The following is a 27,854-nucleotide window of genomic DNA, read 5'->3' as shown; positions in this document are numbered from 1 at the left end:
CCACAATGAATGCACTGTGGATTGACTATGACACACTGTGGATACACTGTGGACAACCTGTGTACACAGTTCGGACCCACAGTGACTACACTACTGATAAACTATGACACACTGTGGATACAATGTGGACAAACTGTGTACACAGTTCGGACCCACAGTAAATGCACTGTGGATTAACTGTGAACACACTGTGAAAACAGTGCAGACGCACTTTGAAAAGACAGCACATACACTACGCAATACTGTGTTCTATTCAGGAGGGAAGTAAAACAAGGGGGCGAAGAGAGAGACAAAGAACGATAGAGAAAAGGCGGAGAAGAGAGAAAGAAAGGAAGAGAGGAAGAGGAGAGATAGTAAGAGAAAAGAGAGGTTTTTCCACAAGTTATTATGTCCAGTGAATTAGGAAATATTTTTTTCCAGGGTGTGGCCTCATCGGTAATAGTTCAATTAAAATATGAAATCCTTTAATATCAAAACATAAATGAAGCCTTAATTTTAGTACCTCGATTTGTCTTGATAAAATTATAAGGCCTATCATCATCATCATCATCTTCATCATCACCATCATCATCACCATCATCGCCATCATCATCACCATCATCGTAATCATCACCATCATAATCACCATCATCATCACCATCATCTCCATCATCATCACCATCATCATCATCATCTTCATCACCATCGTCATCATCATCATTACCATGGGCGAGGACACAACAAGAGATCCATCCCCCCATGAAGAAAGGAAAATCCTCTGCTCTGCCACCCATGATTATTACTACCATCATCATGATCATCATCATCAACCACCATCATTATCATCACCATCATCATCACTGCCATCATCACTATCATCATCATTATCTCCATCATCATCATCATCATCATTATCATCACCATCTTCATCAAAATCATCAACACAATCTAAAATCACCAAATGCAAAGTAAACATTTTTATATTCAAAACTTGTATTTATTACAGAATATATGAATTTCATTCAAGAATCATTAGTATAATATACAAATTCTATCTCTTTAAAAATACTAGTTTTTTGGGGGATCAAGAAATTGTTGTCGCTCACTTTACGGTGGAGTAAATAACTTCTCCTTCTTATATGGTACATCTTTCCCCTGGTACAAAGCACTAATAAGAGTGATAATAATAATAACTATCGTAATGACAATAACAATAATGATAATAATAATAGTAATAATAATAATGATAATAATACTAACAATAATGATAATAATAATAATAGCAATGATAATCATAATAATAATAATGATGATAATAATCATCAGTTTTAATGTAGCACTTCACATAAATTTCATACTTAATGAATTAAAGGTAACTCTTTAAGTCACACTTAAACTCTTTGTGAAAAAAATAGAATTGGTGTATGATGATATTCATGATAAATCAAGGTATTTTTTGTGGTCTTGGTTATTTACTATTCATATTTTAAACTTTATGTATTAGGGTATGAAATATAACAAGATAAATTTAAATTGTCTTAAGATGTTGTTGTATTGCGTTGTGTGAACTTTTGTTACAAAATTCCAATAGCCTAGTTATAAGAGAATGATACAAAAGCTAATAAATATATATCTTACACTATTTTTGGTATACAGGTCAAACACAAATAATCTGGGAAATACTAGGAAAATGAAGATTGGTTTACTCTTCATTAGTTAAATATGAAACCAACAATATGCATGAATAATGGACCTAACAGTGAACCATTTTTCTTCATAACAACGTCCTATAATATATTCAACCTATACAAATAATACACGAAATTAATTAACGGATATTATGATTCATACAGCAATCTTGAAACACATGGGACAGACTTGGATGTTTTACTTGAAATGGTGAAAATTGAAAATCTCACAGGTGATGATCTTCCCGGCCCGGGCAACCAATTGACGCTACAGTCTACTGACTTGGCAGCAAGTCGCTTGACAAGGTGTTTACTACTAATAATAATATGTCCATTTATATAGAGCAGTTACTATGTGCATATACTCAACTGCGCTTTGATATTTGGTATCATATTATTACCCCAGCTGTAGCTAAGCCGCCATATTAATAGGCACTAAAGCGTTCAAGGAATAAATCCTACCGGGTACCCATTCACCTCACCTGGGTCGAGTGCAGCACAATGTGGATAAATTTCTTGCTGAAGTAAACTACGCCATGGCTGGGATTCAAACCCACGACCCTCTGTTTCAAAGTCTGGCGACTAATCCACTGGGCCACAACGCTCCACATTGCCTGATGAAGTCAACAGTTGTTACCGGAACATTTTTCAACTTAAATACATTTCACCATTTCTAGTAAAAGATATAAAACTGACTAATAATACAAGACATAGTTTATAATCTACAAGAATTTTCTCATGACTTTATATTATAGTTACACCTTGTTTAAATCAAACACAAAAAGTAACATTACACCTTTTCCAAATATCCAAACTTTTCAACTACCCATATTTTAGGAAAAGTTATTTCACAGGCATTTTTCTGTTCTCGTTATGATTGGCTTACTACTTGGTGATTACAAAATTTGGTAAAGTTGTACTGTAAGAATGAGCACATATCAAATGCAAAAAACGTCACTCTTCAAAAGCCACAAGACGCTCATTTGTGATTTGCGATCATAAATATCAATATGCTTGTTGGGGCTGTGTAATCAAATGCTGTCATCTATCATATGACACACTGGTACTTGGTTTTGTCAACAAATTCAAGAGTGATTGGAATCTATCGCATATTTCTATTGGATGTGTGCAGATGTGGAAAACAGGTGATGAAAGAGGGCGCTGTTTGTAAAGGTAGATGGAAACCGTTCATGAGATTATACCCAGAGACCCGTATTCTGAACTCACATCCAATCTAAACTCTGGTCTAAAGTTGTGGTTTAACTATGTCAGGTTGGCCTCCCACACTTTTTATATCAAGACATGTTTAGTATTCTTATATTTAAACATTGAGGAATTTCAAGTACTGAAAAACTTTATTTCCCGTACACCTACATGTATATACACAACCATACCCCACCACATATGGGCTGATTTATTCTTATACTTAATAAATGGAAAAACGGAGTGCTCCTCTTTTTGGTTGATAAAACATCTTAAAAACAGGGCAACTCTTGGAAAAAAGGAGTAGTTGACAGGCCTGACATTGGTTGAAATTATCAGCAATAAACAAAAGATGAAATGTATACAAAATTTTTACATGTTTAAACTTCTCATTATCTTAGCACAGATTTGAACCAATGGTGTAAGTTATGATGGGCCCCATCTTACAAAGAGTTGCAATTGATCCGATCGATCGCAACTATGGACGGCCAGCAATGTCAACATCTATTATGCATGTTTGTTCAAAATGTTTTCTAGCTATGATGTATATTAACGCATTCATCGTTGTCTTGAAAATTCACTGTGTTTCCCTTTGTTACAAAGGACATTGTGCACATTTCCTGTAGAAAACATTATGACACTGATGGCATTCCATAGAGTTACAATTGATTGGATCAATCGTAACTCTTTGTAAGACAGGGCCCTGGACTTCGGAATACAGGTCAGGGGTGAATATGAGAGACAAAGCATGGAAAGTACAATGTAAAATTACTTCATGAGAAAGAGACCATGGAATAGCTTGGAGAGGTCCACTTCTGAGTAGGCGTTAGCAGCGAGTCGTTGATCAATAACCTGCTTTAGTGTTTGATATGCAGACCTCACAGAAGCTTGCTCTTGACTTCTTGATTTAGCTACAATTCAAAAAGACAATTAAATGGACAGGGTTGAGAGAACTATCAAAGACAACTATAAAGCTGGAAATGTCTTTAAAGGACAAATCCACCCCAACAAAAACTTGATTTGAATAAAAAGAGAAAAATCCAACAAGCATAACGCTGAAAATTTCATCAAAATCGGATGTATAATAAGAAAGTTATGACATTTTAAAGTTCATTTCACAAAACAGTTATATGCACATCTCGGTCGGTATGCAAATGAGGGAACTGATGACATCACTCACTCACTATTTCTTTTGTATTTTATTATATGAAATATGAAATATTTTGATTTTCTCGTCATTGTAATGTGAATTCAAGTTATATTCCTCCCTGAACACGTGGAATTCCATTATTTCAACATTTTCTGGCTCAGGCAAGGAGGTCCTAATTGTCAAATTCGTAAAAATTGAAATATTGTATAATTCAAACAATAAAAAACAAAAGAAATAGTGAGTGAGTGACATCATCGACTCTCTAATTTGGATATAACTGACTCGTTCATATAACTATTTTGTGAAAAATAAGTGAAACTTTGAAATGTCATAACTTTCTTATTTTACATCCAATTTTGATGAAATTTTCAGCATTGTGCTTGTCTGATTTTTCTCTATTGATTCATATCAACATTTTTCTGAGGTGAACTTGACCCTTAACAATAAGCCTGTTCACGGTTGTAAACTGCGCACAAGCAGTAAAAGGTCATTTGAGATAAACCATGAAGTTGGTTTTCAAATTCACTGACATAGGCATTAATTGTGATTTGATGATTATTCAGGTATTCCTTTTAAAATATTCTTTTCATCACATCCAAGCTGAAGAGTAATAAAGTCTTCTCAATCACTGATGTTTGACAGTAGCCCAAACTATAGTAAAAATGTTCCAGGACCAGACAACAAAACAAACAGATTTAAAAAAACTTTACCCCAGATGTACTATTCTAGTCACCTGCTCTATACAATGCCTTTCATTCTTAGAATTTGAATGCATTGCCGGCAAAACTTACGCAACATCTTCATTTGAAAATGTTAGTGCTCATCCTAATGAAAAATCGCAAACGTCATTTGAGAAAAGTTGATCATCAGCTAACAGTGAACAGGCTTATTCCATATACTTGGGTCATAAACATCACCATATGATTGCATTTGCTCACTGATTATTGAGCTGGATGGTACATGATTTTAAGTCTCTATACTGTTTTGTTTTACATTTCTGGAACTATAAAATAGAACCAACAAAAGACTTCATCCATTTTCCTGTTTGTCCAGAAACAGACTTAATCAATTTATGTATTGTTTAGAATGCAACTGCACTTTGCCAAATAATTGTTAAACTTAAAATTGCATGAATGATTTTCTGAAATAGTTGTGTACTATTTATGACACTTCTGGCTCTGTACAAATACATAAATAAAAAAGTAATATTGCATTTAATTTCATCCAAAGCTCCGTATAGCAAGGTCTGGTCAGTGTTATCAACACCCCCTAAAAAAAAATCATTGAACAAAAAAAAGGGTGGGGGGGGGGATACTTACCTTTATCAGTGTTTTCTGTGATAGCCTTCTCATAGTCGAAGATATTCTGGAAGAAACAAAGCTGAGTGTACAGCTCCTTGTCAGAGTACTGTGGAAAAAAGAAGAAGAAATCAAAATGAGGGGAGAACATGACTAAAAGATAGTCCTCATGTTTTAACTTTAACTTACCTTGGCTATTTTGCGATCTTAAAGTCCGGGAGGGGGGGGGGGGTGACTAAGATCTCGGCTGCAGATTGCGCAAACGAAAATTTGCATGGAGGTAGAGAAGGTAGAGAATGATATTTAAATTTAATTGGCATCCCTAATAACTATTGATGAAAAACTTCTGGTACCAAAAATTCTTACGTATTCTATTGTCTTTTTAAACTTTTTTTTCTTTGTTTTTTATCTGTTTATTTCATTTTTTTGGACAAAATTCATCAGGGACATTATTTCAGTCATAAGTAGCATCGAACCAAATGACTGTTGTCAACAAAAGTGAGAATAATTACTCAATGATGAATTTTAGATGAAACCGATATTGTACTGACTTTGTACATGATAATGCCTAATTTTGTAACTGTGTGCCCGTGTATCAAGTTGTGCCAGACTTGAAGGTAAGAAGTAAGCAAGCAGTTTTGTAAAAAAATCTTGCTGTCACGTGGGAAGTGACTTTTTTTTAATTATTTCAAGCAGCAGTATCTCGGTGGGACCTCCAAATTGTCACGTGGGAAGTGACTTTTTTTTAATTATTTACTTACTGCTGCTTGACACCAAAAAAGAATACGTGAAACTGATAAATACAGTTATTAAAAAGATTTAATCATATCTCTTCAATCTTTCTGATGTTCTCTTTTGATGGTTTTACAATAATTTGTACATGAAAATGTACATGGATAAAACAAAATACAACTTAACTTAACGGTAATCGTTGACTCTAGCCCCCATCGTCTCATCTGGCCTGACATGCCCCACTCGGCCCTGGTGGTCGGTCCAGTTCCTGGCCTCCGCAGCTAGCGATGTCTCTTCCACTCGGCCTCGGCCTCCGCAGACTGTGTTGCCCCTTTGATGAGTAACCCCCAGATCAGAGATGTGGCTTCAACGAATTAGTGGACGAGATCGAGCCCCCAATGATGACATGAGTTTTGACGAAAACATGTCGGTGGAGAACCACCTAAGCTAGAATAGACTACAGACGTTCGTATAGGCAGTCTAAGTTATAACTGAAGGGACTACGTCGGTGACGAGATAACGACCCCAGCTGCCACCGGTTCTCCACCGACATGTTTTCGTCAAAACTCATGTCATCATTGGGGGCTCGATCTCGTCCACTAATTCGTTGAAGCCACATCTCTGATCTGGGGGTTACTCATCAAAGGGGCAACACAGTCTGCGGAGGCCGAGGCCGAGTGGAAGAGACATCGCTAGCTGCGGAGGCCAGGAACTGGACCGACCACCAGGGCCGAGTGGGGCATGTCAGGCCAGATGAGACGATGGGGGCTAGAGTCAACGATTACCGTTAAGTTAAGTTGTATTTTGTTTTATCCATGTACATTTTCATGTACAAATTATTGTAAAACCATCAAAAGAGAACATCAGAAAGATTGAAGAGATATGATTAAATCTTTTTAATAACTGTATTTATCAGTTTCACGTATTCTTTTTTGGTGTCAAGCAGCAGTAAGTAAATAATTACAAAAAAGTCACTTCCCACGTGACACTTGCCCAGCGGATATATCGAAAAAAAGGTTGAAAATTATGAAATTAATCAAAGGACAAGTCCAACCCAACAAAAAGGTGATTTGAATAAAAAGAGAAATATCCAACAAGCATAATTCTAATTTAAATTAGAAAGTTATGACATTTTTAAGTTTCGCTTAATTAAAAAAAAACAGTTATATGCACATCCTGGTGGTATGCAAATGAGGGAACTGATGACGTCATTCACTATTTCTTTTGTATTTTACTATATGAAAACAAGAAAAGACAAAAAGTCGAAAAAAAACCAAGAAATTCTTAGGAAATTTTAATTGAAAACAATAAAATACATAAGAAAATAAATGTGATATTGAAATTTATTTCAAACAAATTTAATCAGAATCCTATAAAAACTAGATTTTAATTCGTCATGCGGACGAATTAGGTGGTCTGTCCTTATTCTCGCCAACATGATCACTATTTCCATGTTCAAGCAGATCAATATGATCTTCATGATGACAACGGAATGTTCATTATGGATGGAATACTTGTGAAAGTCGGGAGATGATAAAGAACTGTGAAAAGGGTCTCTTTGATATATGAAAATACATGTGATATGAAAAAAGTTATTATAATCTGTTTAATCTTGCTAAATTTTAACTTTCATACCTTTTAATTATCATAAAGGATCATGTACGAGGTGGTAAAAAGAAAAAAAAAATGAAAAAAAAAATCGTCTTGTTCACCCCCAGGACTCGAACCTGCGCCCCCGAGAACGCAAGTGAAGTGCGTTATCCATTGAGCCACGATATTCCCCATAGAGATTACACGTTCCCATAGAGATTACACGTAAGCAAATTTGAGAATTACAAATCCAATTTTGGAAGCGAAAAACGGGCATGATCCTGACATCTGATCGAAAAATGGAGGGCACACTTCCGATAGCTTAGAATCTCAGCTACATCATACCAAAAGCTCAGGGATAACTAACAAGAAAAAATGGAGATATAGCTCACGAAATAGAGGAATGTAGAATCTAGTTTTGAGAAAAAGTCATGTCCCATAGAGATTACACGTAAAATGAGGAAAAATGACATGCCTCTTTTCATCGCAATTTTACACCATGATGCGTTTTTCAAAATGAAAATTCATGCTAACTGACGAGAAAGAGTACATTCTAAACTACAACATATTGAAATCTGGGCGACAAATGATTAATATTCACGGAGTTATGATCAAATTTGCATAAATTTGATGACGTCATTTTTGAAAAAATGAAATTTTCAGTTTAGGCGCAATTTTGATGACGTCATGATCAAATTGAGGGACAATGGTGACATGAAATCAAATTTACAACTCATACTCTATCGATATATGAAAAAAAAATTGGGGTCAACGGACTATTTAAAGAGCTACAGTGAATTTTCAATAGACATGTTTTTGCCCATATATGGCCTGTAGTGAGAGCTCGCGCGCACACGTGCTGCAAAGTATAACGGGTGATAATTTCGTTATTACTTGTCGTAGAAGGTTGATCAAGGTATCAAATTGTTCAGAATTATATTATCGGTGCATTGATATAAAAAAAATTGGCGATTCTATGTTGGAAGATGCAATTACGCGCGAAAACGCGCGCGCATGTGCGTGCGCGTTTTTTTTGCAAAATGCTTAAAATGGCCTAAAACGTATGGAAAATTAATTTGGAACGAATTTGAGCATTTTAAAATTTTAATGCGCGCGTACGTGCGCGTCGAGGTGCGCGCGCGGAATTTGATGAAATTTTTAGTTGACCGTTCACCTGAAGTTGATGTATACCAAATATAGTTGATTTTTGATGACTCGTTATCGAGATATGATAATGACCTGATTTTCACAAAATGGCGCCTGGATGACGTCACGATGACCTAATGACTTTGAAAAAAGGAGGGCACACTTCCGAAAGCTTAGAATCTCAGCTACAACATACCAAAAGCTCAGGGATAACTAACAAGAAAAAATGGAGATATAGCTCACGAAATAGAGGAATGTAGAATCTAGTTTTGAGAAAAAGTCATGTCCCATAGAGATTACACGTAAAATGAGGAAAAATGACATGCCTCTTTTCATCGCAATTTTACACCATGATGCGTTTTTCAAAATGAAAATTCATGTTAACTGACGAGAAAAAATACATTCTAAACTACAACATATCGAAATCTGGGCGAAAAATGATTAATATTCACGGAGTTATGATCAAATTTGCATAAATTTGATGACGTCATTTTTGAAAAAATGAAATTTTCAGTTTACGCGCAATTTTGATGACGTCATGATCAAATTGAGGGACAATGGTGACATGAAATCAAATCTACAACTTATACTCTATCGATATATGAAAAAAAATTGGGGGTCAACGGACTATTTAAAGAGCTACAGTGAATTTTTAATAGGCATGTTTTTTCCCATATATGGCCTATAGTAAGAGCTCGCGCGCACACGTGCTGCAAACTTTAACGGGTGTTAATTTCGTTATTAATGGTCGTAGAAGGTTGATCAAGGTATCAAATTGCTCAGAATTATATTATCAATGCAATGATATAGAAAAAACGGCGTTTCTGCGTTGCGTTGAAGGCGTTACGCGCGGAAACGCGCGCGCATACGTGTGCGCGCGCAAATTTTTGAAATGCTTAAAATGACCTGAAACGTACTTTACTTTGGTCAAAAAGTGATTTTGAGCATTTTAAATTTTTGACGAGCGCGTACGCGCGCGTCGTGACCTCCAGGTGACCTTTGATGACATGACCTGTTGACCCTTGACCTGAAGTTGATGTGATGTTAATTTGATTGATTTTTGATAATTGATAATGGAGATATGATCGACAATGTGATTTTACAAAATGGCGTCTGGATGACGTCACGATGACGTGATGACCTTGAAAAAGTTAATTTCACTAGAAATCATAGAGCTTTATGACTGACAGAAATTTGAAGGAAATTGACCATGTCGATTTCGAATGAACGCGTGTACAAAAAAGTGTACGGAAGAAATAAAAATAAATAAAGAATAAATAAAGAAAGAAAATTCTAGCGAAATCAATAGGTGATCTGTCGTTGACAGACCACCTAATTAGCATTTTAGGAGCATCATTTATTCAATTAGAGCAAACTTTTGTTTTTACACATAAATTAGCGTATATGTCATTAATTAGCAATGAGATTTTTCGCAGAATAGTTTTGTAGAAAATGCCATGGGTAACATGTGTGCCAATTTCTATGGCAATCTTTATATATTTATACTATTCATCACACTTCTGGCTCTGTACAATTACATAAGTAACAAAGGAATATTTCATTTAATTATATTCAGAGCTCCCTATAGCAAGGTATGGTCAGTGTTATCAACACCCCCTAAAAAAATCATAAAACCAAAAAATCTCATTGCTAATTAATAACATATGCTAATTTATGTGCAAAATCAAAAGTTTGCTCTAATGGAATAAATAATACTCCTAAAATGCTAATTTGCCATGGGAAGCCTGTGTGCCAATCTTCTTCGCAATCATGTGATCAACAGTTGAGATCATAAGGGGGGTGGAATCAGCCACCCACCAGTCTTCTGAGGCATTAAAATAGCCCAGTCTATTTATCTCATCTCATCATGTATACAACATCCTTTGGGAGAGATGATCAGATGACAAGATCTTGGATCTCACATCCCGTGGGAGAGATGATCAGATGGCAAGATCTCGCATCCTAGATCTTGCCATCTGATCATCTCTTCTTAAAGATATAGACATGCCGAGATCCAAGATCTTGTCATCTGATCATCTCTCACACGGGATGTAGACATGACGAGATCTAAGATTTTGTCATCGGATCATCTCTCACACGGGATGTAGAAATGACGAGATCTAAGATCTTGTCATTTGATCACCTCTCCCACATGACGAGATCCGAGATCTCATCATCTTATCCTTTTCCCTAAGAGATGTAGACATGACGAGATGATTATATTAACATCTGGGTGGCACTTTTAAGCTTCCATAGACAAACAAAACACTAAAAATTTCATCAAATTTGGACAAGCAATAACAAAGTTTTTAAAGTTTTGCATTATGTTGGCAAATTAGTTTTATGCATAGAAAAATATCTGAAGTTGACAAGCTTACCTCTGGTTTTAGAACAGCTCTTTGACATACAGGACAGGCAAACCCCTGTCTATGGGGATTAAGTGGTACTCTGCGTGTCCGATGTGCACATGAGGTATCCTCACATAGCAACCAACCCTGTCATTAGAGAAGTAATACAAGACAAAATAAATAATAGAGCGTCCGTCTCACAACCGGGAGGTCGGGGGTTCAAACCCCGGCCGCGTCAGACCAAAAGACGTTAAAAGATGGGAGTTGCTGCTACCCTGTTTGGCGTTCAACGATTAAAGGGATAGAGCCTCGTCGATCTGGCGCTGCACAGTGGCTGCCGGGCCTACGATCAATTGGGCAAAGCAAATTTTCGGGATGTATCATTTCATGTCTATTTCAAACAATTAATTATGGATTTTCATTTTCATTCATTTCATTTTTTCATTTTCATAATAACTTTTTCAGTCAGTCATACTCTCTTCTCCATATTCTGCAAGAATACTGTAGTTGGTGGGGGTGATTTTTTTTTCTAACCTACCAGAAGACTGAAGGCTTAGGCTCGTATTCTGAAGTCAGGTTTAACTTAGACCATGGTCTAACTCTGTGCTAAAATTTTAGGAAGCCAAAAGTGTCACAATTTTTATTAAGTTGTACGCCATGGCGTAATTTCCTTCAGCAAGAAACTGATCCACAATGTGCTGCACTCAACCCAGGTGAGGTAAATGGGTACCGGTAGGAAGTAATTCCTTAAAAAGCTGTGTGCGCTATGAACGCCTATATTATGTTTCTTATGTTTGCTGTGCTCTTTGCTGATTCATCGATGGTGAAGACAATCATCTTTTAATACTTCCTAGACAATTATGAGTGATTTGAGAGCCAAATGAGCTGAAATATGATATCTCTACTGTTGGTGATTTATGTAACAATTGGCTAACCATACTGAAACCACAACTTTAAACCTGAGTTTAATTTAAACCCGACTTCAGAATACGGGTCCTCTCAAAGGGACCTGTTAATAATGGCCAATGGTTTACCAAAGGGCAATAGCACACCAAGCAGGAATCAAAGCCGGGTCCCCGGAATCCCACACACATGCAGTATCAACTGTGCTATCATTTCTCCTTGAAAATTAAAATTGAACTCTTATACTTGAAACTGACCCCCTTCAATGGCATGTGAAGAAAATACCATCCCGTATTTTCACCACTGGTCAACATTTTCTAACTTTCTGTGGCTTTATTGAAATCAATTTAAAATTACAGTAATTCCAAAGATCGGTGATTGAAGAGTTGCTATAACTAAGAACAGAGAAGGGATTTCGCATCAAATTTACAGTGATTCATCGAAAAATAGTTCAGGCTCCTGCAGGTTCACAATAATAATAATTATAATAATTATAATGATAATAATAGGCATTTACATGGTGCCATCTAGAAATATTCTATTCCAAGGCGCATGAGAAAAAGAAAGAATAAGAGAGTTAGGATGGTGTCAAAGTGTCAAGAACTATTACTGTCAGAAAAGATAAGACTTCAGTTCAGATTTGAAAGTCTCTACATGTATTGATGATATATTTCTTATTTATTCAATAGCAAATTATTCCAAAGACCAGGGTAATAATAAGATAATCATCGTCATTATTATCTAAATCTCATAACTGATAGAACACTTAGTCGGAGCTTCAACTATATATATTTCACATACACAAACACCTGAGCTACCACTACTTTTTTTGCACATGAAACTTACAGCATAGTATTTCTGTATGTAGGTGCGGATGAGAAGGCGGAGCTTGTTCCCAAGCATGGTCATGTGATCAGCTGGTACCGTTCCACAGCGACTATCACAGTAACTCAGACGAGCCTCAGCCAGCGAACCCTGCCAGGGAATAGAGTTCAATGAGCAACATGATTGCAACCTTGAATAGTAATCTTCTTAATTCTATGAAAATTAATGGCTTTTACATAGAAACAAGCAGTACCGGCCATACAGAGATGTTGTTAGTCTAACAGAGTGCTAGCAGTAAGACAAGTCACATCTCGCGGATTGTGAAGTCAAAACATTTATTTCAATGTGTAAGTAACGCATTGTTGTAACATTAGGTATCGCTACCACATAACCGGTTGTAGCAGGGCCTCTATTAGCGCATTGTTAGCGCCAACAACGTTTCTGTGCGGTCAGTACAGGAAAGTGACAAGCGGTCAGATCTGACAACTTCCCTTGATTTTCATTGGCTGAGAAGTACTGCTTTTAGGGTAACTGTCTAATAAAACAGGGCTTGTCGGATAAAACATGCGATAAGTCCTTTCATAAAACCCTCCCCAATTAAAGGTTTCAAAAAAGGACCAGAACATTCCGACAAAGCATTATTTATTTGGCAGTTACTTTAGGAACTTTACTTCTCTGGTAAATTAAAAGACTAAAAAGTTGTCAGATTTTGACAACTTTTAGGAAAAAATATTGATGAAATGCTGTCCAGGGGCCAGTCACACAAAGCTAAGCAATGATCATAGAACATTTTTCTACAACTGATTACTTTGACTATAGTGAATCGCTAACCTTTGTGTTATAGGACCCAGGTGGGTGTTTCATAAAGCTGTTTGCAAAGTTATGCACAACTACACCGAGATGCGAGGTCAACTACACAGGGAAATATCATTTAGCCTAAGAAAGGATCACCAGTCGTAACTTGAACAGCTTCATGACCCCCACCAGGTAATTGTTTCATGAAAGTTGTCCGCACTGACAAGTTGTCTTTCTCTGATAGTTACCCTAATGACGGTCATTCTCTAACAGTTACCATAGTAACAGCTTCTCGGCCAGTACTGCCCTTGAGAACTCGAAACTTTAAAGTCACTCCTTAATGATAACTCTCATGAAACATCCCAAATCCCTTTCGTTAATATTATCTCACTGACCCTATTTCTGTGTCAAGGTGCAAAAATATAATTACAAGAATGCCAAACCAGGGACGGGTGGACTAGTTGTTAGAGCGTTGGACACCTGATTGTGAGGTTGTGAGTTCCAACCCCACTCTGCCATTGTCTCCTTTTCAATAAAAAGGCCTAAGAGTAATTTCTGGGGTTTAAGAGGTCGGCCACTATGACTGATTAACTTAGTTCTAGAATTTTCCTAATGTAATTGGAATATTAGCTTGTCATTACGTAGCAGGAAGCTGTCTTGCCGAGTTCCTATGGGAGTTACAGAAGTTTTAAAAAAACCCAGAAAATAATAAGTCACTCAGATCCTAAAAACAACTTGGTTACCATATTATGCCCAGCTTCTGGTCAATAAAGTACCCACTGGGCTATTTATAAAACCATCATAATCAATCAGTCAATTCCTATCAACATTACATGTATGCCATATCAGATCTTTTCATTTTTAGATTACTTAATATCCAACATAAAATCCCATAGATTTTGTGATACTGACGAACAAATATGAATTGCAAACTAACCGTGCCAGTGAATACACAGTCAACGATGTTCTCCCTCTTGCAAGCTTCGTTAGGGCAGATGAACTTGAATCGGTCGGCATCTTTGAACCTCTCCTCGTCGTCTTCTTGGGCTCCGAGAAGTGCATCATTCTCGTCTTCGTAATGACGGACAGAGTGGCGATATCCAGACGCATCAAGCCCTTTATGTCATGAATAATAATGTGAAACATTTATAAAGCGCTTAATACGTTTTTAAGCACTGCATTTCATTACCCTGGCTTTAGCACGGCTACCCTGATTGGACACTTGGGCATTCAAGGAATTTCTTCCTAACCGTTTACGCATTTATTACACCTGGGTGGAGAATGACAAATGTACAGAAACGCCTTGTCCAAGGGCAGGAGTGCTTCATTGGAATTCGAACCCTAGACCTTGTGGTTCAAAGTCTGGTGACTAATCCACTGAGCCACAACACCTTTAAATATTTTATTTGTAACAAGACATTCTTTGGGATGCATATTTGTGATCAAACCTAAAAATCTGTATAGTTTGTTTCATAAGAGAAGTTTGTGTCTACAACATCCTCTTTCAAATCAATTTAAAAAAGACAAACAAATGAAATGCATCTGGCAATCTTGCCAGCATTACGTAATTCAATATAACAGCAGTGCTGACTTGGAAAACAAATAACATGAATATTTATTCACACAAAAAACACTATTCATATGATAATAAAATAATTCATTGACCCTAAATGACCTTGATCATGAAACCTGAATCTCATGCTTTGCCCTATGTCCAGGTTTCATGGTAAAGGTCAATATGCTTCATATAAAATAATGATGACAGCTCAAACTCAAACTTGGTTAAGATTTTAATTCAATTTGTACATTTTTGTTTATCATTTAGCATGAATCATCTTGCATATATTCTGCATCTGCGCCCTCAATGGGACTACAAAGACAGGATACGACAGAATGGACCTACGTGTTTTATATTGCAATATCACAAGGTTGGGTTCTTGCAGTGCAATAGTAAAACTTATTGCACGGTTGTAATCATGGTATATATACTTACCAAGACACTCTGCGATATGGGCAGCATCTGTACCCTCAATGGGATTACAAAGACGGGATACGACAGGATGGACCTGCTGGGCTAGATAGTACTTGGTATCGACCTTGAGGTGTTCTTGCTTCTTAAGCTCATCTGGATGGTAGGCTCTTTGACCAGCTGGGAGATTGGATCCATCCTGAATATCCAGAAAACAAAATAAAGTGTTTATTTATCATGGGATGTGGCTCAGTGGATAAGTCTCTTGACTTTGAGCCGCAGGATCTGTGGTTCCACTCCAATGACAGCATTCACGTCCTTTGGCAAGGCATTATATACATTTGCCATTATCGCCACTTTTAATATCTCGGTCATGGATTGCGCGATCAGGACGAAAATCTGCTTGATGGTAGAGAATGACGTAATCTATGCGGCTGGGCAACTACATTTCACCACATTGATATATTTCATTTTATTTGAAACATAACAATACAGAATTTGCATAGAGGTACATGTAGTTTGAGTCTGACATGCATTTATATAATAATGCACAAATTTGTAGCAGAGCACTCGACCATTGCAAAGTTGGTCTCAAATGTAGTGAGAGATTTGCGAGGAAATAGTAATGAAATAAGTGATGCAAACCACCAACATCAATGATTTACCATATTAAGAAAGTGTCTCTGGACATAATGCCCCCCTTCCCCGGGACTATGAGGGTTAATTTGCAACACTTACCACACAGACTATATAGGATACTGTATCACCAGCTCCTATTGGCTTTCCTCCACCTTGACTGTTGAGACGTAGTGCTACATTGACATGAGGAAGACTCTTCTTATCTGGGTAGTCCTGGGGTGCTTTCGTTAAACTCTATCATAAGAGAAATATTCATTCAAAGAGCCTTATGTAATCTGAACTTGTGAACTTTAAAATATACTGGGTAGCTTTAGCATGCCTAAATAATACTTTCCAAGAGCCAAGCAGAATATCAAAGAGTTTCTTTGTTAATAACTTCCCACCAATTATAAGATGAGTGTCATTATTTTTATACATTTCTGGGATTGATTGTCCTTTGTTGAATACTTTCAATGGGATATTTTTATGAAAATTCCTACATCTCTTATCATACAGATTGGAGCTAGTAAATTTGATTGTATGATCATTACAGCAGCTAGAGACTTTGTCCAGAATTCACATCACCTACATGTATTTTGGTGATCAGAGCTGCAGTTAGTGAGATACATGTACCATACTATGAAGAATTCTCCCAGTTTGCATACATGTAGCTCAGGGCCCCATCTTACAAAGAGTAATCAATCGTAACTCTATGGAAATCCATCAGTGTCATTATTTCTTTTACAGGAAATTTGTAAAATGTCCTTTCAAGGAGAACACACCAAATTGTCAAGAAATCAATGAATTTATGGATATACATTCATATCTAGAATTTTTTTTAAACAAACAAGCATTTTATATGTTGACGTTGCTGGCCGTCCATAGTTGCTATTGATCGGATCAATCGCAAGTCTTCTCTAAATGTAGCATGTAGCTTCTCCACGCCACAAACATTTGCTGCAAGCGATGCACTCTAAGCACTGTGTAAGCTGAACCTTAATTGGAGGAATCTTTTTATAAAGTAGTTGTAGTTTTCATTTCATCAGATATCTGATTAAACAAGATACAGTGTGGTGTACCCATCATTCCGGCAGAAGAAATTCTGACAAAGTTATTTCATCTCTTGAAATATACACCGCAAGCTGTTACCATCAAAGTGGTATTTCTTTTAAACAAATAAGACTACTGACATAAATATTTTTTTGGAAAATGTGTCTTTAGAGCATGCAACAAAGAGCAAATGTCTTTTAGGGGGAAAAATCAGCACTGGTGGTGTTTCCAGCTTTCATGAAGCTGTTCATAAGTTACCGGTATGCATGACCTTATGCTCAACTGTAACATGTTCTCAGGTGTTGAGTCAGCTACACAGGGAAATATCATATACAACAAGAAAGGGTCACCAGTCGGGCAAATAGTCGCACAAAAACTTATGAATAGCTTTAGGAAACGATAAAGCCGTTTGTACGTTACATTATAACATGTGGAACTCCATGGGGTTTTAACGCGTTGAACAACATGGAGTCATAATACTACATGTCTTCAAATGAATTAAATGGAACAAACCTTGTGGATCTCATATTGGTCTAGTGGAATGGTCCCCGCAGCAACCTTCTCCCCGAGCTCAATCAGATGAGAGTGAATGTTGTCAACGATCAACTCCCTCGAGTCAGCAGACAGAATCTGATCGATTGCATAACTGGAAAGAAAAAATGTCCGGCATAAATCCAGTGATCACTCAGAACTTGCAGAGTAAAATGAATTGAAACGAGTTGGGTTCTTGACTGCATGCAGTTTAAAGGAGAATGAAACTCTTGGAGCAAGTTAGCTTTTGTGAAAGCAGAAAAATCAAAGAATAAGATCAACAAAAGTTTGAGTAAAATAGGACTAGCAATAGAAGAGTTATGAGCATTTGAATGTCGAGATCACTAATGCTATGGAGATCCTCCCGTTGGCAATGCGACCAAGATCTATGATGTCACAGATGAACAACTCTCCCCTTTTGGACACTGAAAATATACCCCAAAACATCTCTTTTTGCTCATTCTAATCATATGACAAACGATTCATCAATGATATAATGTTGTGAAACCTCTGTACTTGTCCTCTCATAAAGAGATCACCTCACCTTGTGATAAACTCTATAAAAGTGAGAATATAAGTGAAATAAGTACTAAAGTAATGAGGTAGTTGTACGTGTGTGACATCACAGATCTTGGTCGCATTGCCAATTGGAGGATCTACATGGCATTAGTGATCTCGACATTCAAATGCTCATAACTTTCTTATTATTCATTCAATCTTCCTCAAACTTTCAACAATATGTTTCTTTGATTTTTCTCTTTGATATGGATTCAGCTGGTTTCTAGGGTTTCATTCTCCTTTAAATTCATTAATCCACCATTCTGGGGTTCGTTGCATAAAACTCTGCCATGCAATGGCAATTTCCATTGAATCCTTGATTTCAATTGGCTGTTGATCAACGTAACCATGGTAATCACCAGTGGATGGCAAAGTTACCGTAATAGTAACTTTTGTGCAATAGGGCCCAGATATATACTACACACATTTACAATCTATGAGATTAAAACAGTGACCTCTGCAACCTTTAATACTGACCCTAAAATCTACTCAGACTATCAATACTCATATACTGTATGCATACATCAGCTAAGTTTGAATAGATACCTCAAGAAGTATGTTCTTTAATTATCACTGGAATTCAATGCATATAATACCTGTGACAATTGACCTACATTGTACAACCCCAAATCTTATAACACCATTGTCACTCAAAAATGCATACATGAGCACAAGTTTTAGACTAAACCCTAAAAAGGTTCTTTAGTTTTCACATGTGAATCTGCACATACTCCCATTTCGAGGTTAGTGAAAGAAACTTAAAGAATACAAAAATATATGCTAATAAGCCATTCCTTTTTTATGCAAGGCCATCGCATTCTTATGAAATCTTTACCCATCTTTTCTGCGCAACTTGAGTCGAAACTGAACTTTAAAACTCTTTTTGGTCATCTATGCGTATTCAAATTTGGTATCACAATGAAGCAAAACTGAATTTAGGATTAAGTGAATGTAAGACCTTAAATTGTTTGCTTTGTTGCAAAATGTAATTGGGAATCCCAGTTTCCTTTTTTTGTGGGACGCACTGTATATGGATTTAAAAAAATATTCAACCACCTCCTTATCATCTTCATCACCATCATCATCATCATCATCACCACCATCATCATTAAAGATTACCTTCCAACTTTCTTAGCCAAGTCACACCAGTCTCTCCTTACTATGTCCAAACCCTTCATCTCCTTGGAAGTTTTCAGAGTGCCGTCTGGCAAACGTTCGACTGTGAGGGCAGCATACCTGACAAGGATATGGGGGAAGAAAAGCATTGTTTGTTTGTTGAATGAAAACAAAATCAGCAACATTTGTAATCTGTACCTACATGCAATTCCTATCCTAGAAATTAGTGATAGACCTTATGCATGTGACATCATACTCTAACAGCGCCCTCCCTCAGAGGATATAGGAATATGTGTAAATGGAGTTGTCAGAGATGCGCCAGCTGCAGATCACCAATGCACGCAAGGCAATGGCTTCTGCATCTACGATTGCATCAATGCATAACGTCTATAATTCATAAAGAGCATAGGTTTTGTGTCTGGGTCATCTATCAATACTGTCCTATATTGATAAAAAGAAAGCAAGAAACACAAGTCTAGTTTCCTGCATAAGAGCAAAATATATCTGTAACTTACATAGATGTTGATGCACATCAGTGTTTTGCTATGAAATTTTGCACAGTAGAAAACAATTTGTAAATGTAAACACATTATCAAAGTATTAGAAGGAATCTTACTTCTTCTTCTTGAGAAGCAGCATCGACTGGAAGACACCATCGATGTCAATCTCCAGCAAACGGTAAAGTTTGTTGACCTCGGTCTTGACCTGAAAAGACACAAAATAAGCAAGGATGAAAAAGATATTTTTTCAGTTAAACTCTGATATTTCCTCTTTCATTTTTATTTATTATTAATCAGTAGCAGTTAATATGAAATCCTGTGGGATAATCATGATAAACTTAAATATTTCTTTTCCCTTTTATATTTTTTTTTGGGGGGAGGGTGGAGGCTAACTTGTCAGTTCGGGTTGGTAAATCTTTGTACCATTTTTTTTTCGCCACTGGGCAGCCATTTTGAATTTCTCATTTCAAAATGGCCAAGATAAAAAGCTGCATGAGGACTATAGTTTCATATTATAGACAAAAAATTTCAAATTTCTATTCATGATCAAATGCCTAATCATAGATGATTATTGTACCTGTGAAGTCAACAAAAGGGGGAAGATAATTCAGAATTAGAAAATGCAAGTACATATCGACAATTTATGGAAAGAGGGGGACATTGCCAAGCGTTTTGGCACCCATCGACATCGTCGACCCATTTGGGAATGTGACAGGAAAATGAGGAAAATGTTTAGAGTGTTGTAGAAAAGGAAATCATTTTACCCTATTGCCGAGTTTGAAGACAGTATCATGGTCCGTCGAGTTGGTGTTGATCATTATAGAATCAGTGTCTCCATAGATGACATCAAGATTCATCTGAAATCAAAGAGAGAAAGCACCAATATCACTTAAAGGCAAAGACTAACGTTGTAAACATGTTATTTAAAAAAAATCAAGTGAGAGATGAAATATGTATATGAATGCCTTTCTATCAACCTAAAAACTCTGAAACCAACAAAAACATCGAAAGAAATGCTTTTGATAGGTTATAATTGAAGATTTTGTATAATTTCTATCGTGCCGATAATAATTCAAAACAGTTGCAACGGCCGAGTTCAAAAAAACGTTGTCTGCCTCCCTCTGTGATAAGAGACCGTGTAGGTCTGCCAATCAAACTCGCAGTTCCATCCATATATGGGCATGCATGATACATGCGATTGCTCTGTGTGAATCAACTGCAGCACATGTATGCAGATTACGCAACTTTACTACCACGTTTATACCGGCCATACAGCGGATGCGCTGTGCGTGTACGTGTAGAGTCTACGTGTGATGCGCTATACGGTAGTTGGTTCTTTGGTTTGCCGCAGTGTTTTGTGCTCAACTCGAAAAGTAAAAAGTTAGACGAAAAAAAACCTGAAATGGACGAAGGTAGGGAGATGAAAAGTGTCGCACAGATACTTACAATAATGCACTTCAGAGATAACCTTCCTTATGTAAGCATGGCTTTCCAAAAGCCGCATGTTTCGCACTTTTGGACTGATAGGTATGCAAATTAGGGATGCACATAATCCCTCCAATCCACTAACCCTACCATACGCGCCGCGTTTCGGGGGGGGGGGGGTTTACAATATATGCCTACTACAATCGGCAATCTGGCTTTATTTGTCGATCGAACGAAATCGTGAAACAATTATATTTCTTCAAAAGTATATTTACAAGTTATGTTATAATTTCGGCCTCTGTTACAGCATTGTTTCCCTATAGGCCTATATATTTTTGTGATTTTTGTTCTGTAAACATTCATGATATAACTGCCTGATACTTGCAATCTGCAATTGTAATGCGTTTTTTAAAGGGGTACTTAAATCTGAAATTAATATGATTTGAACACATAAAGGAAAATCAGAAAAACAAAACAGTGAAAATCTGATCAAAATCGGCCCGGACAAGGGATAACATAGTTACGACATTTTAAAGATTGCATTATCTGGTGAAACATATCTTCATAAATATTCAATGGGCAACTGATGTCATATCCTCACTCATTTATTTTGTATTTTATTACCTGGTTTATTCACCTTTATTCCTCCAAGAACTAAAAAAAATGGATTGTCAACTGATTTAGTAGGCCATCATAAGAAAAGAGCAAGTGGGGATCTGACATCATGAGACCACCTAATCAGGGGGGGATCCAGCCTTCGCCGATAGGGGGGGGGGGGGGGGGGCCCAGGATTTTTTTCCAGCCATATTTTCCCCGATCGGCCGCTCGAAGATGATTTTTGTTTTATTCCTTTGAAGGGGCAGTCCTCATAGTAACTTCCTAGCTTTATTCTTAAATAAATCAACATGAATATACAATATCATAATCCTTATTCGTATAATGCGAGCGCGAAGCGCGAGCAAAAATTTTTTTTTTTAATTTTAATGTATTTTTCCTAAAATTTGAACATTCTGGGCAATGTTTGTTATCCTGAAAAAGAAGTATATGCAACTAAATAATTACTACGAACGCGAAATGCGAGCAGAAATGAACTGATGGAAAAGGTATCTGTAACAGACTTCTTGCAGTTAGCCATGAAGACGTTACATTTTTCAACAATTAAATAATGCGAGCTGACATTGTTTTACATTTTGACCTAAAGAATAGAAATTCTAAGCACTTTTTGAAACTTTAAAAGAATAGGTATATATATATATATAAACATTTGATGCGAGCGCGTAGTGCGAGTGGAAAATTTCGAGATTTAGACCTACAAACGAGACACTCTATTCATGTTTTGTAAATCATGAAAAGGATGAGTAATTGGGGGTCTTCCTTACATTAATAATGCGAGCGCAAAACGCAGGCAGAAAATGTTTATACACGTTTTGAACTGATTGAAAAGGTACCCGTTAAGGACTGCTTGCACTTATAGCCATGAAGACCTTACATATTTCAACAATCAAATAATGCGAGCGCGAAGCGCGAGCTGAAAATTTTTGACATTTCTACACAAAGAATTTAAAATTTAAATCAATTTTTGTAATCTTGAACAGGATAGCTATATAACTAAACAATTGATGCGAGCGAAAAAAATCGAGACTTAGACCTAAAATCGGGACACTCTGCTCATGTTTTGTAAATCATGAAAAGGATGAGTAATAGGGGATCTTCCTACATAAATGATGCGAGCGCAAAGCGCGAGCATAAAATTTTTATATTGTGCTCTGAAACTGGATAATGATTTACATACATGTATAGAGAACAAGTTGAGTATCTGAATAAACATGCGCGCGCGTTTCAGATTTAGCCCGAGGCATTCTAAATACATCTTTTATCATGAAAATCAAAGCGAGCGCGAAGCGCGAGCTTAAACTATTTCATATTTCCGATCTGAAAAAGTCAATTTCAGCTCTATATTTCAAGCAGTTGAAGGAAAATTGTGAGGTGGATATGGCTCGAACTTAATAAAGAGCTGACATTTTTCATTATCATTACTTCAAGTTTTGACATTGGACCGGGACATCCTTAGGACCTATCATCATATGAAAATGATGACTATCTTCATATTCCTCTTGCTAAGCGCAAGATGAAACAAAAGAGACAGTGTAATTATTAAATCTTATTTATTAATGCCTAATGAGAGTGAGAAATCTGATGAAATTATGGCCTGAAAACTGGACATTTCAAGCACTTTTGTAATTAGGAATACGATGCATCAGTTAATCTATTTTTAACCATTAATGCGAGCGCAAAGCGCGAGCCAAAATTTTTGATAAACTGTATTGAAAAGAAGATTTTAAGTAGTTTGTTGTATAATAAATATTGAGACATACATAACTCGCCAATCAAAATGCGAGCATTTATCGCTATCTGATACGTTTTGACAATTAGACCTGAAAAAGGGATATTTTGAAAACTAAATGGAATACACGAAAATGATAGGTACCTGATAAATCAAAATTTGCGAGCGCGCAGCGCGAGCCTAAATTTTAATATTCAGACCATAAAACTTTCATTTTTAAAGAGCACTTTTTAAAAATTGATTTGGAAACCACACAAAATAATGAAAGTTCGATTTCCGAGGTGAAATATATATTGACTTCCAAACTTGATATTTAAGCTCCATATTGAAAGAGATATGTAAATCACCTAACAGGGAATGCGAGCGCGAAGCGCGATCGAAAATTTTAGTGACATGAAAGATTCTTTTTATTTTCCAAGTCTTCCCCTCATCTTATTTTATTCACTCGTCTTCCTTCTCTTCTTTTTTTCCCTCTCTTTTCCCTCTTTTTTTTTCTTTCTTTCCTTTTTTCCTTCTTTTTTGCTCCGCCAATAGGGGGGGGGGGGGCGGGCCCCCCCTGGATCCGCCTATGCCTAACGAATATTCATGACGACTAGTTTCACAAAATATTGCTAAACTTTCAAATTTAATAATTTTGCTGTTATCAGAATTTGATAAAATTTTAGTGAATTCTACTTTAGACATTTTCAGCCCGGTGTAACGTCTGCGGCCATAAAACTAATATCTATATCTGGTCGTAGCCGCGTTTTCCTCCTTTTGACAAGCTCTTTTTGGCACAAAGCATATAAAGCCTTTTTTGGAATATATGGTTTCATAAATTCGTTCAGTGACGGGGTCTGGTCATTAGGTGATGTAAGAATTTTCTCCTTTAAAAATAAATAAAAACTCTTCGGTTGTGAAATCAATATATTATAGGCTGGGCCTGTAAATCATGTCAAGTGCGCTGGGCAAGATTATGCCTACCTGAAAGGTCAAGTCCACCCCAGAAAAAAAATTTGTTTGATAGAGAAAATCAAACAAACAAAAATAACGCTGAAAACTTCATCAAAATCGGATGTAAAATAAGAAAGTTATGACATTTTAAAGTTTCGCTGATTTTTAAAAAACAGTTATATGCTCAATACTATGATATGCAAAATAAGAGTCAATGATGTCACTCACTAATTATTTTTGTTTTGTTTTTATTGCTTGAATTATATATCATTTCAGCTTTTACAGATTTGAAAATTAGGACCCTATATTGTCTGAACCAGATAATGTTAAAACAATTTAATTATACATCTTCGGGTAGGAATGCAACTTTATTTCACATGACAATGGGGAGAAAATGAGAATATTTCATATTTCATAATAATAAAGTACAACAAAATAGTGATTGGGTTATGTCATCAGTCATCCCATTTGCATGCCAACTAAGATGTGCATATAACTGTTTTGTGAAATTTAGCGAAACTTTAAAATGTCATAATATTCTTATTTTAGTTCCGATTTTGATGAAATTTTCAGTGGTATGCTTGTTTGATTTTTCTCTTTCTATTCAATCAGCTTTTTGTTTGGGTGGACTTGTTCTTGAACGGTGCATGGCTCAGGGGAAGTTGTGCAATGAATTCAGAAAAAAAAAAAATCAGTGGCTACATGATCCATGACGGGGGCGCAATGCCGCTCCATACCGGGCCCTCTGCATAGGTAATTTGCACACTTGGGATACTTACATTTACAATTTTGAGGGTGTTGTACGTTGTTATAGGGGTGCATGGGCATGGGCAGGATGTGCCCCCTTGATCCGCCAGTGATTCGTAAGCTCCCACCACAATATAATAAATCACACACAAACCAGAATAGGGGTACAAAATTTAATCAACATTATAGGCCTACACGATTCATAAAATGAAAGATGTAATCCAAGGCTATAATGAATACTATTGTAGACTTATAAGTATTTTTCCTGTAAGCCCATGAATATATATCAACTTGAAATGGATCAGTTAAAACTACCGCGTCTTGTCTTAGTATAAGCGAAACAAAAATTATAAGCATAAAACAAAGTCATAATTACAAACATTACAACTGTTTGGACAATAAAAGGCCTAGGCATAGGCTACAAACTATAACAGTCCCGTTGAGTATCGTGATGTTGTTGAAACAAATTCAATTGCAAATTTTACACTACGTTCTAACATGCAGGGGCCGCGGAACCGAGGTGGCGTCATCATCAGCCCCCCCCCCCTTTTTCCAAAACCGTGTACACTGATACGTAAAAATAACCATATGATTTTGATTTTTAGCTGATGATGGTCAGCCCCCCACAAGTTGTCTCAGCTAGCCACCCCCCCCCCCACTTTGAAAAACGTTCCGCGGCCCCTGGTACTTTGATTGTTGCAAAAATACTTGGGGGATTAAACTTTAAACAATCATTTCGGTCTTATTATAAGCTACAAACCCATAAAACAAAACAAACATAATCATGAAAACAAAGTCATAATTATAAAAAAAAGCTGTTTGTTTTAAATAAATTTACAGTTGCGATACTAGAAATGACCATGACCGTTTGTAATTTTGAAGAATAATACTCGGGAGCAAACCAAGGAACTCACAGACCTACAAACTATAACAGAGTCCCGTTGAGTATCGTGATGATGTTGAAACAGATTCAATTGCAAATTGACTACGTTCTAGCATGCAGGGGCCGCGGAACCGAGGTGGCTCATCATCAGCCCCCCCTTTCCAAAACCGTGTACAAATACGTAAAAATTACCATATGATTGTGATTTTTAGCCGATGATGGTCAGCCCCCCCCCCCCACTTTGAAAAAGTTCCGCGGCCCCTGTTACTTTGATTGTTGCAAAAATACTTTGGGGATTTAAAATTCAAACAATCATTTTGTCTTATTATAAGCTACAAACCCATAAAACAAAACAAACATAATCATGATGGTCTTATTATAAGCTACAAACCCATAAAACATATGCTAACATAATCATGAAAACAAAGTCATAATTATTAACAAGTGCTGTTTGTTTTACATAAATTTACAGTTGCGATACTAAAAAATGACCGTTACCGTTTGTAACAATTTTGGAGCAAACCAAGGAACTCACACACCGCACCGCACCGCACCCACCCCTTCCCCCCCCCCCCTCATCAGTTTGAGAATTGCCAAACACAGAGAGAGTAGATAGCAATTACGATAGGCCTACATGGAGCAGGGATATGCGTATGCCTGGTTCGAACATGCAGGCATCAATCCAAGTGGTGTTGGGATTTCTATAAATAGTCACACAGACGCACTAGACTGGCCTTTGACCTCTTACGACCACATGAGACCGTATCATAAACACAATCAGCGCTCGCAATCAGTGCGAGGACATGGCGGCAGTGGAAACGTGGGGATTCTTTGTAAACACAGACACGCTGAGCGGCCGAACTGCAATGGCACCTCGCAAACGCCGATGTGTATATGGGAACGTACTTCCTAGAAGGCAAAACACTTGTTCCTCGTCGCTCGTTGCCCCGCCTCCACACATCAGAGCACCAATCAACGATCATCTATGAGCATTGCACACTCTCATCGGAAGAGGGCGCTACTAATAAATACATGGCACAATTTTGAAATGCAACAAACTTTCTGTCACAACGGACTCCTGCAACTGAAAGAGGGTCACTTATATTTCATATTTTTATAAATATATCCAATGATTTTTGTGATGTGAGATTTTCATGACGGCATTTTGATATTGTAACTGTTATACCCATACTATTTTCAGGTATCAACATTGATTTTTTTTAAACAGGGAGCGATGTTATATTTTGCCTTTAACGGTGACCCGACACCTCTTCCTGTGTTCTTATGTCTAAAGCGCAGTGTGCATATGCGATCACATGTGACGCGATTTTTTAAATCGCATTTTGCATTAAATGTGAAAGTCGCAATAAGTGAAATTATTTCATTTTTAGTTCGGCATAATGTTAGGAATAATAAATTCATAATTTTACTTTGCGACAAGCCCTGTAGTCGGAGTAAAGACCAAATCGGCTTCCAGGTGCAGCCAATGATGACGTCATTACGATTTGGAATTGAATTTGCTT

General features: G+C 36.8%; 1 protein-coding gene across 1 annotated transcript in view; it reads right to left on the bottom strand.

Moving 5' to 3' along the window:
* Positions 1-2,656: 2,656 nt before the first annotated feature.
* LOC129278970 (DNA polymerase alpha catalytic subunit-like) overlaps positions 2,657-27,854 on the bottom strand; it is a 61,134-nt gene continuing 35,936 nt past the window's right edge. The window contains exons 28-38 of the mRNA XM_064111648.1: positions 20,764-20,856; positions 20,116-20,204; positions 19,503-19,619; positions 17,808-17,940; positions 16,365-16,499; positions 15,651-15,825; positions 14,595-14,773; positions 12,884-13,012; positions 11,165-11,281; positions 5,340-5,427; positions 2,657-3,781 (exon numbers count right to left, since the gene is read on the bottom strand). Of these exons, the coding sequence (XP_063967718.1) occupies positions 3,639-3,781; positions 5,340-5,427; positions 11,165-11,281; positions 12,884-13,012; positions 14,595-14,773; positions 15,651-15,825; positions 16,365-16,499; positions 17,808-17,940; positions 19,503-19,619; positions 20,116-20,204; positions 20,764-20,856 (1,398 nt within the window). The 3' untranslated portion in view covers positions 2,657-3,638. The remainder of the gene's footprint in view (positions 3,782-5,339; positions 5,428-11,164; positions 11,282-12,883; positions 13,013-14,594; positions 14,774-15,650; positions 15,826-16,364; positions 16,500-17,807; positions 17,941-19,502; positions 19,620-20,115; positions 20,205-20,763; positions 20,857-27,854) is intronic.

The sequence above is a fragment of the Lytechinus pictus genome, chromosome 16 (genome assembly GCF_037042905.1).
Source record: "Lytechinus pictus isolate F3 Inbred chromosome 16, Lp3.0, whole genome shotgun sequence".
NCBI lineage: Eukaryota > Metazoa > Echinodermata > Echinoidea > Temnopleuroida > Toxopneustidae > Lytechinus > Lytechinus pictus.
Note: the sequence above shows the minus strand (reverse complement) of the source record. Positions and strands in the feature narration are given on the sequence as shown.